General features: G+C 38.7%; 1 protein-coding gene across 4 annotated transcripts in view; it reads left to right on the forward strand.

Annotated features, from left to right (window-relative positions):
- Positions 1 to 8,907: 8,907 nt before the first annotated feature.
- Positions 8,908 to 17,244, forward strand: part of OSBPL9 (oxysterol binding protein like 9) — a 124,690-nt gene continuing 116,353 nt past the window's right edge. For 2 of the 4 annotated variants that reach the window (XM_054572966.1, XM_054572972.1), the window contains exon 1: positions 8,908 to 9,061. In XM_054572966.1, the coding sequence (XP_054428941.1) occupies positions 8,951 to 9,061 (111 nt within the window). In that variant the 5' untranslated portion in view covers positions 8,908 to 8,950. The remainder of the gene's footprint in view (positions 9,062 to 17,244) is intronic. The other 2 variants (XM_054572923.1, XM_054572931.1) reach the window with 1 other exon arrangement.

Below are 17,244 nucleotides of genomic sequence, written 5' to 3' on the forward strand. Positions count from 1 at the left end.
GTAGAATTGGAATCCAGTTTTGTTGCGCTTTCTCAAGCAAATCACTTCCATTATTGGAGCTCTCAAAGTCTTTCGATCACACCCCCCCAGAATGTTAATTTATTTACATACCATCATAACTTGTCTCCACTAAACTCTTAAATCAGAAACCAAGTCTTACTTCTCAGTGTATTTGAATGCTGGGCACAATGACTGTTTTACCCTGGGTGCTCAAACACGTTGAAGGGACGAGGTGAATGACCACAAAGCACTTTGCAGTCTTCAAGCCATTTGCAAATGTATGATTTTACTTAATTATCAATAGGCATAAGACAAAGTCCCTTGGAAGCTAGGAGTATAAATGAGAAAACGAGTTACATGCAGGTCACAAAGAAATGAACAAAGTAGTATTACGAAGAACAACATTATATACAGATATAATGAAATAAATTATCTGAGGCCAATGAGGATGAGGACTGAGAAAAAGATTTTCAGATTTGGAGAGAAAATCATCTTAGAGCTCCATTTAGCAGACTTGGTAGGGCATTTATAATACCTTATCTTACTTCACCTTCACAAAAAGCCAGTGAGTGATATTGCCTCTATTTTCCAGGAAAGGGACAAAGTCTCTTTTGTTTGAGAGGTTAAGTGTTTTGCCCAAGGTCACACAGCTGGTTTATAGCAAAACCAAGTCTATGTTCCAGTCTTTAACAGCCCTCCTCTTCTTTTTAATATGATAGCTGGATTATTCTGTGCCAATATTTTAGGGGATACTAATTTATATGTTATTCTTTATAAGCAATAACAACACTTTAGCAGGGGTCTTCTGGCTAAACATTGTGGCATAGTAGAATAAGTATGCATCTTTGTTTGAGTTGGAATGTAACTTATTTAGGATGTGATATCAGGAAACCTGGGTGGGAGTAATGAGACAAAGGAGTGAAGAAAGCCAAAAATGTGTACATCATCAGGCTAGTTACCATGGTAGCCAACTGGAACTCATTTATGCTGTGGAACTCTGGGAGACAGTATATGACACATTCAGGATATCCCAGTGGAGGGGCAAGGAACTGGGGTACTTATTCACCAACTTATCATCTATCATTGAGTTGAGTTCAGGGCTACTTCTGATGACATTAAATCTCTGAAACTCCCACCTTGCTCTGTACATAAGCCAAGTATGTTCTCTGGCCAGAAAGAAAAAAAAAAAAACCTTCAGGAAAAGAACTGTAGGTATGCCCTCTAAGTGGCCTTCTGTGTTAGCTGTGAATGCCAAGAGAATATGGACAAGAAACCATTAACATCTGCTACAGAATGTAATAGGATACAAATCCGGCCTCTACTACTTCATTCTACATTCAAAAGAAATTCATTAGGTATTTACTGTATATTATATACCAGGTCGGGAGTTGGTAAACTATGGCTTGAAGATAAATCTGGCCTGCTGCTTGTTTTGTAAATGAAGTTTTATTGGAACACAGTCCTTTCCATTCATTTATACATTTGCTCTACAATAGTGAGTTAAATAGTTATGCTAGAGAATGTCTGGCTTGCAAAGCCTAAAATATTTACACTTTACAGAAAATGACTGTTAACTCCTATGCTAGGTACCAATACTTGGGGTATTGAGGTGAATAAAATTGTTCTGTTGTCCTTAAAGAGTTTATAATCTAATGAAAAAGACAGACATGTAATCCAATAAATACAAGAAAGTGTTACAAGTGCTACAGCAGCCATTCAAATGAGGGAATGATGATTTCTAATTAATTCGGGGAAAAATCAAGAAAATTTTCATGGACGACATAATAGATGCTTCAGGGGAACCTGGAAAGATGAGTAGCTATTTTTTAGACAAACACAGAGGAGGCAAGACATTCAGCACAGAGGGGGCAAAAAATAGCAAAGATGTAACACAAGTCAATAATATGAATTTAGGAAACTAGTGTCATGTTTGGAGGCAGGGAAGAGAAGTGACACAAAAAGTAAGACTGGAAAGTAAGGAGTTACATTTTATCTTTTCTTTAGAAATATGAATGGCTCTCACAGTTAGTATGAAGGCCAGGTTGAAGTGGGGCCATTACCGGAATTGATAACTCCAAGCTACTGTGACAATCCAAGCATGAAATGGTGCAGGGGTGAGCCAAGGTGGTGACAGTGGATATGACAAGGGGACACTATTTACTTTCTGTGCAGACTGAAACACTATAGCCCGTCACTAGGCTGGCTTAGGCACTTCCTCTGCGCTCCCACAGGACCTTGCCTACCTCTGGTTTAGCATGAATCACTGTGCAGCAACACATTGTGTGTCCTGACAGAGTCTCAGCTGCTTGAGAACAGGAACCATGCGCAACTGATCTCTATCCTCAGCACCTGGCCTAGGGCTTGACACACCACTGTGGCTCAGCAAAGGCTACTTCCCTGAAAAAAGGAGTGAATAAATACCCTGTAAATTCATAGCAAGGGTGACTTATCTCTAAGTTTGCAAAGTTGACATGCTGCAACGTCAGCTCACATGGAGACTTAGATATAGAATGAGGAAGAGGGTGTAGGTGTTCAGGAGGGCTTTTGATTGGGACAGAAGGATTTGACAGTGTATCACTCTTTGAACTGTGATGCTTGTTTATTTCAGCTCCGGAAGAAGGCCAGCGTATAATGATTACATAAATGGTATACGCCTGGCAAATTCACAGCTGACATAATTATTTGGTGGTATTTTTTCTATTATATTCTTTTTTATTCCTTCACGAAATGGCGTTTCCTCCTCATTATAAATAAAATGTCTGTGACTCATTAAAAATTTGGATAATACAAAAGAAGTATAAAGAAAAAAATAAAATCAACTACAATCCCACAAACTGACAAATGTTTTCCTGTATATCTTTATAGTCTTCTGGAAAGATATGTACATATTTCATAAAATCAAAATCATACTATATATATTTTAAAACCATTTTATACCTATTATATATAATGATTTTGCATCATAATTTTTTTCATTTATTCAAACAATTTTTCAACTTCCATGTAAATGAAGTATCTAGCATGGTGGCCTCACAATTTCTTGACTTCGAGGCCTCCTGTAATTTGTACCTCACCACACTTCAGCTCTCCTCTCCTATGCCATATCCTCAACTTACTATCACCTGAACTATTCTACATCTGAAATCAAAAACTTTCTTCAGTTTCTCATAATAACCTCTATTAACTCCTCTAAGCCAACCCAAATAAATACACAAGTAAAATATACAATGTAAGTAAATACACACTATAAGAACTGTATTTCCAGCAAAGCAGTGTCCCCTCTCTTTTATCCAGATTGCCAATGCTGCTCCCACTGTTTCACACTGTCCATATCAGGCACTGTGCTAAGTCTGAGGATGCACATATGGTCAAGTCCTCAAAGAACCCACTGTCAAGGGGGGGCATTCTGACTCTCTGAACTAGTAAATGCAATACATGTCCCAGACTCTGCTAGAAGTTTGTTCTAGCAGAACAACTGCTAGAACAACTGCTAGGTGGGGCACAAGGGAATAACAGGTTCATCCCATCTGAGGGAGGGAGGATGTTTGTGGAGTGAATAAAGCCCAGGGCAGCTGGGATATGGGTCTCTAAGGGGCCAATAGAAGAAGAAGGCAAAATACGGATGCATTCCTCCTTTCCCTCCTTGGAACACATACAGAGTCTAGAGCTCCTAAAATATTTTATCTTCTTTCCCCAGCTCCCTTCTGCCTCAAAAGCATAGCCAAATTTTCCTAAACTTGACATTTCACTTTCTTGATCTCTATCTGGAAGAAAGGGTTTGTGGACTAACAGGCTATGTCTTATTTTGCTTTTTCCATATTTAAGCTTGACCTTCTGTTTCCTCTGTACCCAGTGAAGGGGAGTCAAGTTTTTTGTATATTTCTGTGTTTTCCCTTAAGAAGGCAGTATTTTGTAAATGTCGTTTTATTTGATGCTCAGGAACTGCCAATTAAAAAACATGACAACAGTAACAGCAATAACAAAAAGTAGTTGGTGGGAAGTTTAGGAAGAGAAGGCAGGAAACCAGCAACAGCAGAATACATTTTGAAGCAATTTGCACCTACAATCTCAGCTGCCAAAAAGTTGGAAATAATTTTTGCTAGAAACTAAAAAAAAAATTACATTTCTCAACAGCTGTGTAAAGGAAGGAAATTTCATACTGAGAAACACAAGCTGGTTTTGTTCTTCCGTTTTTGTTTTTGTTTTTTTTTTAAAAAGAGCGAAAAGACACTACAATTACTTAAATAATCATTTAGTTACACAAGTTATTGGTATTGTCTCTGCCTCCACTTATTCTCTCTTTATTTAATTCCATTATTTAGTGAGTTTTAAAATCTTAACTCTAAAATGTTACTCAATAAATATACAGTACAGTGTCTTTCCCATCTCCATCCCTCCTGTTAAGTTCATACTCTTTCTACTGCTTGCTTAGCTTTAAAAAATTCTCTTAGTTTGTCTTCTTTTTTCTAGTCTTATCCCTCTCTGACTTGTTTTTAATTTTGCTGCCAGAATGATCTTTTAAGAATTATATGTGTGTAACATTTACTGATACTCTAAGTGGCAGAATGAATTAGTCCATTTCTTGTCCTTGATGAACTTAACACTGTTTAATGGTTAACTTTATCTCTGCTTTCTGATTCGGAATCCCAATCCCTATTTTCTGCTCTGTTTCAGCTGCTGCCTCATTCCACAAAAGGCCAGTCACTGAGGAATGTGGGAATGAGAGGTGATATGTCTTTCCCATGTTTAATTTTAGCTGATGATCTAAAGCATGTAGTTTGACACTTAGTGTAGAATGCGGACAAAGTACTGTGTTACTGGACATGGTCTTGGGAGTCAAGAACTGCCCTTGCTTCCAACTCTCCCTGATGAGCTGTGTTCTGACATTTGAAGCTAAGTGAAGCCTGCTGATACCTGTGACACTGATAAAAGTTGAAGCTGATTTAGAAATTGATGATGCTGCCTTTGTGATGTCCAAGACATTTATTTACACATAGACTATGTAAATATAGCTTGCAGAGGGGGTGAAATCAATCTGGGGCAAAAAAATTTAAGATTATAATTCTGGTTCTGTTTTTTACTAGTTGTGTGACCTTGGGAAAGCCATTCAATAACTGTGTCCTACTGTCCTCCTCTGTAAAATGGGTGTAATAATAATATAAATCTTGAAGGATTTATATTATGTGGGGGTTAAAGGAGAAAATGTAGGTGATGGTGCTTAGCACAGTCCTTGGAACTTGGTAGGTCAATTTCAAGGGAATGCATAATTCAGATCACCTTCTGTATTCTAGGCCCTGGGACAGTTTCTAGGACTACAAAAAGGCGCAAGACTTGGTTTTGGCTCTTAAGAAGCTAATGTAGCATAATGAAAACACAGATATGTGTTTATATGGACTCACACACTCACCAGTTAATACTATTAGGTTCTTGGGCAAAAAAATAGAAAGATATCCTGTGCTAATGGATTGGAAGAATTAATATTGTTAAATGTCCATACAACCCAAAGCTATCTATAGTTTTGATGCAATCTCTATCGAGATTCCAATGGCTTCTTTTTTTTTTTTTTTTTTTTTTACAAAAAAGAAGCAGCAGTCCTTAAATTTGTTTGGAACCACAAAAGATATGGATATCCAAAGCAATCTTGAGAAGAACAAATGTGGAAGCATCACATGTCCTAATTCCAAGCTATATTACAAAGCTATAGCAAGTAAAACAGTATGGTACTGGCATAAAAACAGACAAATAGACCAACAGAATAGAGTTGAAAGCTCAGAAAGAAAAAACACACAAAAAAAGTACATATACAATCAACAAATATTTGACAAATGAATAAAAAATACTCACTGGAGAAAAGACAGTCTCTTCAATAAATGGTACTGGGAAATTGGATCTTTACATGCAAAAGAACAAAACTACACCTCTGTCTTACACTACTCACAAAAGAATAACTCAAAAATGAATTAAAGACAAATGTAAGACCTGCAACCATAAAACTTGTAAATAAAAACCATAAGGAAAAAGCTTCTTCATTCTGGTCTTAGCAACAATAAAAGCAAAAATAAAAATGCGTGACTATATCAAAGTTAAAGGTGGTCAGAAAGTAAAAACTTCCAGTTTTAAGATAAAGTTTTTGGGAGCCCTGGTCAGTATGGTTCAGTTGGTTGGAGTGTCAGTCCATAAACTGAAGGGCCATGGGTTTGATTCCCAGTTGGGGTACATGCCAAGGTTGTGAGTTCGGTCTCTGATCAAGGCATGTGCTAGGGGCAACCGATGGATGTTTCTCTTTTATGTTGATGTTTCTCTCTCTCTCTCTCTTCTATCCCCTTTCTAAAATCAATAAATATGTCTTTGGGCAAGGACAAAAAAATAGTTTTGGGGATGTAATATAAAGTATGGTGACTATAGGTAACAATACCGTTTAGTGTATTTGAAAGTTGCTAAGAGAATAGACCTTAAAAGTTCTCATTACAAGAAAAAAATTGTGAGGTGAGGTGATGCATGTTAACTACACTTAATGTGGTAATCATTTCACAAATATACATATATCAAATCATTATGTTGTACACCTTAAACTTACATAACGCTATATGGGAATTATACTCAATAATGGGGGCAAAATAAATTCAACAGATCAAGCATGAGAAATTTTAATTTAAGTCTTTACCTAATGGATTAGCTAGCATTCTGTTTAGCTCCCTCAGTGATAGTCTTTTTCCTAGCATTTCTCTTACCAGCTAAGAGAAGGGATTCACAACACAGTACCTAAATAAACAATACCTTTTAGGTCCAAAATAAAACAGAATAAAGAGTAAAATGCAAAGGAAACCTCTCCCTTGACCTCACTGCCACTTATAGCTAATGCCCCACTTCTCAGTTTCCTTTTTAGCTCTTTCCCTTGATATTTGCATGACGGGCTCTTTCTTATCTTTCACATCTCAATTTAAATGCCATTTCCTGAGGGGCCCTGCCCTGACCCGCCAAATAAAAAATAGCCACCCATTGGTTTCCTATTATATCGATTTAGGTTTGCTGCAAGGCCTTTTTCAGTGTATTTTTCTTGTTTTACTTATTTAGTGTTTGCTTTCCATCACAGGATTTAAGCTCTTGGAAAGCAAGGAACCTGTCTGACTATTTCACTGCTTCATTCTCAGGACGTCAAACAGGGTCTGGTTGGAGTAGGACAATAGTCCATAGTCCTTAGAGGCTCTAAGTGATCTGCCCTTACTTCTCTGACCTTGCCTGCTCCTACTTTCTCCCTGCCACTCCGGACACTGAACTCCTTGCTGTTCCTTTGAAATGCCAGGCTCATGGTCTTTGCACTTGCTTTTCCTTCCCCTTGTAAGCTCTTCCTCCAGGCTCCCTCCTTCATTTTCTTCAGGTCTTTGCTCAAAAGTTACCTTCTCATTCAGGCCTTCCCTATTTGGGAATTTAAAATTGCAGCCCCTACTCTCTGCTTTTTTCATTGCCTAATTTTTCTCCATAGTACTTACCAATATTTAATATACTATATAATTTACTATTTTATTTCCTGTTCCCCTCAACCATACAAGTATGGTTGACTGCTCTGCTGAATGCTCAAAAGCCTAAAACTGTTTCTAGCATAAAACAGCAAATATTTATAAAATAAATGGATTTGTATAATGAATGCATAAATGAAAGATCAGATGTGAAATCTTTTGGGAGTGTTAGGTATTGTCATGGCTAGTAAAATTAACTTTTGTAAAAATTTTTTTCTTTTGATTTCAAATATTTATAGAAGAAAAATGAGACTTACATGAAGTAAACTTCAAAACAGATGCTAACTGATAATATAAGACAACAGGATTATAGTCAGACTTTAGACAAGTCAGTTCATGATCATGGGCTACAGTAGTTCCTTATTAGTATGGAAACAAATAGGTTATTACAAACTTTGTGGCTTTAAAAAAAACGCAAATTTGTTATCTTACAGTTTCAGAGGACAGAAATCTACAATGAGAAAATGAGTATAATAGGGCTAAAATCAAGGCTTTAGTAGGGCCACTTTCTTCTGAAAGCCTCATCGGTCTCCTTGCTTTTTCTGGCTTCTAAGCGGCTGCTTGTGTTCGGCTTGCGGAGCCTTCCTCCATGTTCAAATACAGCTGCAGAGTGTCTTCTTTCTTTCACGTGACCTTTTCTCAAGCATCACATTCTTTTTGGCCTCCACCCTGATGTTTTGTGTCCTGAACATCATCATTTCATAAATTCTGTCCAATTATTTGGTTGTTTCAGATGGGAGGATATATCTGGTTCTTGGTATTCTCTCTTGGCTGGTTCATATTGTTGCCTCTCTTCAATTATCCTTCGTAATGGTTAAGGCTAGTTCAATTATTTGCATATCAAATACTCCCAAGTAATACGTTCTTATTCCTGCTTCACTTCAGAATTAAAACTTGATGGAGAGGTAGAAATCTACACTTTACTTAGTTCGAACCCTTAATATACCTGAGAAGAGAGCTTCAGGTGCTTTTGTGGCTAAAAAGCTTAGAGCATCATCTGGTCACCTGGTTGACCTCCTGGTGTCCGGCAAGGGCAAGGGCAGAGTGGGCTAGAGACGCCGGAGGAGAGACCGGGGAAGGAGGTCCCAGAGAGAACTGAGAGAGCAGCCGGCGGGATCTTGGCACTGACCCATCCCCCACAGGGCAGCAGCCATCCCGCTCCGGCACAGACTGTAATAAATAATCTTAATAGCAGTACTCATGCTTGTACTTGTCACAATCCAGGCATGGAGTTCTACACACAATAGACGCCCAGAGAAAGCGTGTTCGAGGGTGATAGTTGGAAGCGTGAGTTGGCGATCCACTTGAAGAAGCAGCCGCGAGCCGCGCCCCTGCCGGGCCCCGCCCCTGCCCTCAGCGCCCCGCCCCCCGCATGCTGAATCCCTTATAGGCGAGTGACGTCAGGCCGTTTGTTGTCATTGGCGGCTCCCAAGATGGCGTCCATCATGGAGGGGCCGCTGAGCAAATGGACTAACGTGATGAAGGGCTGGCAGTACCGTTGGTTCGTGTTGGACTACAATGCGGGGCTGCTCTCCTACTACACGGTGAGTCCTCTGGGAGCGAAGCTCCTCGCTCCTGCAGGGTCGCTATTCCTGGGTGGAGGGGGGCCGGGCTTTTGGTAGCGGGTTGAGGTTGCTAGGCTGGGGGTGCCGCCGTAGGAGAGGGTTCCCTCGGAGAGGAGGGTTTTACGTCCGGGATAGCCAATGAGGGAGAAGGAGATGCTGGTGCAGCCAATAAAGAAGCACTGGCTGTCTGATATATGGGTTGGGGGCGAGCCGCGTTCGGTTTTCAGTGGGTTTTTAAGCGGTGGTCGGGTCCAGCTGCGTTGCAGTTGGGCGGTAGTCGTGGCTTGGTGGTGCGATGTGTGCGACTTCCCCACGTAGTCATGAACTTGACACTGTACCCTCCAGGCCCTGCAGGCGGCCGCGCCCCTCAGCTTCCCTCCAGGGATTGAAGAGTGTTGCTTGGCCAGGTCCTTAGGTGATCGGCACTCGAGTAGTACGGAGGGGTCCGAAATCTCTCGTGTCTGCCCAGGTTGAGTGTTTCATTCACGGGACGCACTCCTCTGTTTAGCGGGAGGCGAGCGTAACTGACGCCTTAACTTTTGAGAGCCGAGGATGTCCTTACACAGCAGTCTCTTGTTAGCGAAGAGAGAATGGAAGATGTATCTCCTCAAAGTTGTGCTCTGGGGAGGACTGAGTTCACGGCTTGACTGTAGTTAAATACGAATGCGTGGCCTTGTGCTAGTCCATTGCTGTGAATCTTATGTTCTGACTACCCACTCCACCCCCATCGCATTAGAAGTGGAAGGTGGGTGGTAATAAGAGAAATTCCAAAGGTATTCTCCGAATGGTGTCTAGTTAATAATAGCTAATGAGAGGGAGGAAACCAGTTAGGCCAAAAAGAATGCCCTCAAGGCCTTAGAAAATAATGGAAGACAGGGGACAAAAAAAACAAACAAAAAAATATGATTATGGAAGGATAAATGTTGATGAGATAAACGGGGACACTTGTTTTTACTCGTTCATTTAAAAAATATTTATTGAGCTCGCTCCCACTGTGTTAGTTATTACTGCTTTAGGATAGGTGTGTATGGGTGAGTGTGCACGCTCTTGTGCGTGTGAGCAAGAATCAACAGAGTTCAAGATATTCGCCATTCCTCCGTTCCTCTTCTCTGGAGTTTATATTCTAGCCTAGTGGTTCCCTTCATTTTACTAACAGTAAGTCTGTGAGTAGGTATTTATTCCCAGTTTATTTCCTCATTTTACAGTTTTGGAATCTGAGCCTTCAGTCTTTTAAGTAATTTGCTCAAGATCCAAGAGCTAGCAATAAGTAGTGTAACCAGGATTCCAGATTCCTAGCTTTCTCACTTTTTCCTCCACTTTCACTTAAGGAAGGAGAAAAGTACAAGCTGTGAGTTACTAAAGGCAAGCCTGCAGGAATAGAAAGTATAACTTTAAACATACTTCAGCTATCAACTTCTTTTCTCCATAATTTTTAAAGGGAATAAAAGACCAAACTTGAATGAGTATTAAACACTGTTCAAGATTATCTTTAGGTAGCCATGAAAGAGCGGCAGCTGAACGTTGTACTCTGAAGCCTCTGGGATTATAAAATCCCATGGCTCAGATAAATAAAGAGTTTCTGTAGACGTGATACTCAGAAAATCCTATGGAACCTTTACAGCCTATGCAAGGTAGAGTAATTTCAATGATTAGCACTGTGGAATTAAGTTACTTTACAAATCCTAAATTTGTATGGGTCTGCTTGTAGGGCCACACTACAGAGACCTCAAACCTGGGGTTCTTGGGAGTTCCTAGCCCAGAATATTCTTTTTTCCTGTTTTTCTTCCTTTAATGAAGTCTTTTTCTTCCTCCTTGCCCTCTTAGTTTCTGAATACCTTGACAAATTTCTTCTTGTCTTACTGGCTAAATACAGGGATTTTTTATAGATCTCTCCCCTGTTCTGCCTCAGATACTTAGCTTCCATTCTGAGTTTGGATTCTATAAAACATCATCATTGCCAGCGGAAGGAGGTATCATATTTCTCACTAATGGCTATTTAGAATTTTTTTTCTTTTTTAGTTCTTTGGCATTAAAGTATTTGCTTGCAGAGAAATATTGTACAATAAAAATATTCTTGTAAAAGTAAAATAATATCCAACCTCTGATTAGAAGAGGTCCACTATAAAGATAGGGAAAAGATAGGTATTCACTTAAAAAGAAAGGAGACAGATTGAATGTTGGCAGTGAGTTCTGCACACTTGGACATTGTTTCAGTACATTAGGATTCTGAAAGATTTGAAGGTACATCCTGCTGATTTGCCTGTGGCTGATAACTTGAAGCTACATCTACCAGGAAGAGTATCAGAATTGGTTGCACAACCTTTTAAGCAAAGCAGTAATTAGCAAGTCACTCTGTTCCTTATTTCAAAAATCACTTGCGCTCTGGTCTGGCTCTGTGGCTGCAGATGTGTTCTAGGGTGGCCATGAGAACCTGTAACTTAACTAGATTGGTCTTGCTTTAGAGTCAGCCTGTACTGAAAATTGATATTGGGATAATCTCAGGGTTGGGTTAGGATCACTGAAATTGCTGTGAACTGAATCGATTCATCTAAAGCTTACCTCAGTCTGGATCTTATTATCAGGGCCTGGGCCTAGATCCAAACCCAAACCTATCCTCTGGGAATGGATGGTCTTTTTACTTTATATTTCTTTTGTTTTCTTAATATGTCCATTTTCAGTTTTTGAAAAAGAGCTTAATATACTATTACTCTGCTTAATAGAGGAACAGAGAAACTGATTACCTCCTTTAGCAAAGTAGATTTAGGTCTTTTCAGCTCTAACTCAATCTCTTAATCATTGGAAACAATATGATTTAATTCATTCAGCAAATATTTATTTGGGGCAACTTTGTAATAGGCATTGTACTTTACATGCTGGAGGTGCAAGTGTGAAGGAGAGAGAGTCCCTTCTGTCTAGGAACTCACAGTCTAGCAGAGCAGGTACATACCCATAATTTCAAAACAGTATGATAAATTCTATAATAGAAATAAGACTAGACCGCTTTGGGAACATTGCCTGGAAAAGACCAGAGAGACATTTGTGCCTAGACTTGGTGGACAGAGGTAGAAGAGAAGGGAAGGGCATCCCAGGCAATGGGAGGTGTGCACAAATTGGGAAGCTTGAAAACATAAGGGTTATTGAGAAGATATTGAGGATTTCTGAGTAGCTCTAGTGTAAAGATGTGTTTGGGAGATAACAGGAGATTGAGTCCAGAAGATATTTGGAGCCATAGGTCAGGCCTGGAGATAAAGATCTGTTAGATTATAGCACAGAATTAGTTAGTTAAATTTTTATTAGATGAGATGCCTAAGGAGGGCTGTGGATATAAATTTGGGAATGCGATGTGAACAGCCAACCGTTTATGTGAATCATGGTCACGAAGGAAGATGGGAAAAGAAGAAAAATTGAGGGAGGTATAGATATGTGAGGAGTTGGAAAGTGGAGGGGTCATGCCTTTTGTAAATTTATCAAATGTTTATTGAGTACCTACTGTGTGCCAGGTTCTATGCTAGGAAGAGGGATTAAAATTGTCCATTCCCTCATGATAATAGATTCTATGAGTGGATGCAGTAAGTAAGTGGGAGTAGTGATAGGAGCAGCATAGTACGTTTGGGGAGTGGGGGTTAACGAGATGGGTTACTTGACTCAGTTTTGAAGAGTCAGGGAAGGTTTTCTAAAAGAAGCATGACTGCTGTGGCCTTAATGATGAATAGGGGTTAGCCAGCCATATGAGCAGAGAGAGAAATTTAAGCTGCCTGAGGTAGAGGTAATGTTTTTGGAGGAGGCGAGAGTCAGGATTTGTCCATCCTGGAGGTTGGACTGTGTAGGCAGTTGTGAAATGAGCTGGAGAGGTAAACAGGGGCCATATATTGAAAGGCTTTCTGGGTAAACCATACTAAGTAATTTGAACTTTACCTTCAGGATAGTCATTTAAGTGTTGTAAACACTTTTTAATAAAAAAAACTTATAGAAAATTTCAAACGTACATAAAAGAGGACAATAAAATGAATTCCTGTTATCTGGCTTATATAATTATCAGCATATGGCTAATCTTTGTTTTATTAATACTCCTGTGAGTTCCTTCATTCCCTAATGGGTTATTTTAAAGCAGATCCTATACTCCATATCATTTCATTTATGAATACTTCAATATGTATTACTAAAAGTTAAGATCTCTCTTAAAAAATGCTATTATAATGCCATTATTAACAAAATAATAATAATTAATATAATCAGATATCCAGTCATTGTTCAATTTCCTTGATTGTTTCAAACATCTCTCCCTCATCAGTTGGTTTATTTGAGTCAGGTTTCCAAATAAGAGCCACACATAAATTTGGTCTCTTTTAATATGTAGGTCCTCTTTCCCTCTCTTTTTCCTTGCCATTTATTTGTTGAAGAAACCAGATCATTTATTTTGGATTTTGCTGGTAATATCTGTGTGGTCTGTTTGAGCATATTCTTTTGGGAATGAATACTTTATAGATGGAATATATTATTATACATCAAGTGGCATATTATGTCTGATTGTTGTTTCTCTGATTTTAAAATTGATAAATAGGTTAGGATAAAATTTGTATTCTTTAAATACTGTTGTTACAGAGAAATAATCAGGAGATCATTTTTATAGGACGTAGTGATTGATTGGATGTGAAGGAAAGGGGAGGAAGAGGCTGATGAAATCCAGGTTTTGGGTTTTACCTGGATGAATGCTGATAGGGAAGATAAAAAGAACAGGTTGGGGGAGAAAGGTGGTTGCTTTGGTCATGTTGGAATTGATGTAAAGATGTCATTTGTCTGGGATTTACGAAAATACCTGGGTTTTGGATAATACTAGCTTTACATACACAGAGAGTTGAGCATGAGAATAATAGAGGCCTATGGATAGGATGCTAAGAAACATCGTTGGGTTAGTTATCTGTTGCTTTGTAACAAGTTACTACCTCAAAACCTAGCAACTTAAAACAGGGAACATTTATTATCTCATAGTTTCAGCGGGTCAGAACTTGGGAGGGACTAAAGTGGCTCTGCCTCAGGGTCTCTCATGAAGTTGCAGTCAAAAGACATTGGCTAGGGCTTGGAGTCATCTGAAAGGCCTGACTGGAGCTGGAGGGTGTGCTTTCAGGATGACTCACTCTCAACAGCTGCTGGCAGAAAGCCTCAGTTCATTGCTGGCTGTTGGAAGGTGGCCTCATTCCTTTACTAAGTCACCAGCTAGCTGCTCTGTTGGGCTACGTGAGTGTCATCATGACAGGGCATAGGCTTCACCCAGAGAGAGTGGAGCGGTCCAGGTCAGAGCAAGGGGGAAGCCGCAGAGCCTTTTAAGCCCTAGTGTGAGAACATCACTTATGCCTTACTCTGTTTATTAGAAATGAATTATTAAGTTCAGCTCAGTCTCATGAGGATGGGAATTTCAGGCATGGGGAGGGGAATTTATTAGACTCTGTTTTGTGAAAGGATTGTTAAAGAATTTGTGGACAGATTTTAGGTCACCCCAAACACATTTAAGGGCTTGTCAGAGAAAAAAGCCTGCACAGAAGAGTGGAAGGGGACAGTCAGAGATATAAGGAAAATAAATAAATAAAAAACCACAGAAGAATGTGGCAATCAAGAGGGTATATTGAGTTGGCTTGAATACTGTTGAGAGGATTGACTAGATAAAGTCTTAAAAATATGCATTGAATTGGTCAATTTGTACGTCACTGGCACTCGTAGTGACAGCAGTTTCTATGGAGTTGTGGGTGTGGAAGGCAGGTTGGAGTAGCTTGAAGAGTAAATAGGAGGGAAGAAGTAGAGATATTCAAGACCTTTGTAGATTATTCAAGAATGATATGGAATTGAGGGAAAGGGCTTCTAAAACAAGAATATGCTCAAATGTAGGGATGGGAAGCAAGGTCTGAGTTAAAAATGAGGGTAGAGTCAGGATGTAAGGACTGTAGTAAAGATTTACGTCAGTAGCCTTGGGAACTGGAAAAGATATAACTAGGAAAGTGTTAAAGGCTAATCACGTTGTATGAAGAACTAGTTGAGATTACAAAATATGGTTTGTTTAGTCATTACCCATAAATGTTTAACTCTCTTTCTTGATTTGTATTATTTTTGTAACATTTTAAAGTGAAAGTTAGAAACAGTGAATTAGTAAGTTACCAGGACTGCTCAAGGTACTCTTCTTAAAAAGAATCGTTAGAGAAGACAAGTGCTGTTTGCAGGTGTATACTGACTGGAAGGCTCATAATGACTTTGCATTTTAAAACCACTAATAGTCAATAACATTTATGTGTTATTTGGCAGTCTTTAGCAATGTCTAGAAGAGGACCAAAAATCTGCCCTTTAATTTTTGCGTTTTAAGTGTTTGAAGAGCTTAAGTATGTGTATTTCTCTTGCAAAGATATAAAAGAGGTAGCGTCTGATTCTCCTAGGAAGAATAGCACCATTCTCATCAAACAATTAAAAGCAAATTTATACTTTTCTAAGTAAAGTGTTAATGAATGTGTCAGATATGATTTTTACTAAGTTGACATGCTACATATTAATAGTCTAAATGTAATAAAGTAGCTTTAGAATTATAAAAAGAACAAAATAAAAATTGCTTGTAATCCAAGTGCTCTGAAAAGAAAACAAAAACCTCCGAAAATGGTAACTAGTATCAGTGGGAAGAAGTATGTGGAAATTTTTTATCTTTTGTTTTCCTTGAATACTCTATTTAACTTGATTTTCCCCTATTCTAATACTTTTGAACTTTGCTTATATAACTCCTTTGGGCATTTAATAATTTTGTATCTTTATGATTAACTAGCCATCTCTCTAGTACATTCTTTATCTGTACAGCTTGTGAACTCTTTGATGGCAGTGCTGAGCATTAAAATCTTCAAGCCCTACAATGGGGCACATTGTTCTCAGAGTGAATGGAAGAATGTCCAAGGTCCTTCAAACAAGGCTTAGAGATGAGATGTAGAAGGCTGTTTCGGAATTGTTGCTTACAACAGCTTTGTAAGTTTTGCAGAATAAATTAATAGCAAACGTGTACATTTCCATGATTTATGTAAGACTTGTTGGAGCTTGTATTAGCAACAGTGGCTTTTGTTTAATCATCCAGAGCCTGTTGAACATATCCCCTGTGTGTGATCTTTTGCTTAGTGTGTTAATCGGTTAAGCAGTCCTTTTTTTTTTTTTTTTTTTTTGGTAAGATTTTATTTATTTATTTTTAGAGAGGGGACGGGAGGGAGAAAGAGAAGGAGAGAAACATTGTTGTGTGGTTGCCTCTTGCGCGCTCCCCACCAGGGACCTGGCAACTCAGGCATGTGCCCTGACTGGGAATCAAACTGGCAACGCTTTGCTTTGCAGGCTTGCCCTCAATCCACTGAGCCACACCAGCCAGGGCCAATTATTTTCTTTTTGTTTATTTTTATTATAAATGGTGATCTTTTAGAAGAGTTTGAACTTCCTTAAAAAAGGAATTTTTTTTTTTTTTTGCAAAAGTTAAGTTTGCATTGTACATGTAGTCATTTAAACAAGCATATTTAAGGAAAGTGTTTTGAGGTCTTCATAATTAATTTTTCCCATTCATGTGACAGTGTTAAGATTATTATGAAAATTGACTTTCTGTTTCCTGGAGTTTTGTTCCCTTTAAGTCTTCATGCTAAGATTGTCCATTTATTTCATTTCTTTATTCTATTTTAGCATTACTGTTATGACACAGATGGGTAATTAAAATATTGGGTGAATATTTGCCTTGTCATTCTGTTAGCTTTCTTTATAATCTCTCAAACCTCCTCTTTCCTCCATCACTCAAAGAAGATGTCATGCTTCCCAGACACAATATAGAGGTGGGAACTCTCTCATCTCCTTGTACCCCCACCTGATAGTGTATACCTGCTTTCCTGCCTTTCCTTGCCTGCGTCCTTCCCCATCATAGTGGAAGAGGTAATTTTTGCATGTCCTAAATTCCATCTGCTCAAAAAGTTTCAGAGTACCTCAGTCTATAGATTTTCTCCTCTATCTGCTCTCTCGTCTCTCTGTCTCTGATGCATCTTCAACTTCTTCCTTTTTATGTACGGACTTCTGTTGTTCATTTTAAAAATATTTATTTTTTAATATAACTAAACATCTTAGTTGTAACAATTTCATATGAAAAATTTTAGTGTTTTGTGTTGCCTGTTGCT

The sequence above is a fragment of the Pteronotus mesoamericanus genome, unplaced genomic scaffold (assembly GCF_021234165.1).
Source record: "Pteronotus mesoamericanus isolate MK-2021 breed Mesoamerican mustached bat unplaced genomic scaffold, CSHL_Meso_final contig_105, whole genome shotgun sequence".
Taxonomy (NCBI): Eukaryota; Metazoa; Chordata; class Mammalia; order Chiroptera; family Mormoopidae; genus Pteronotus; species Pteronotus mesoamericanus.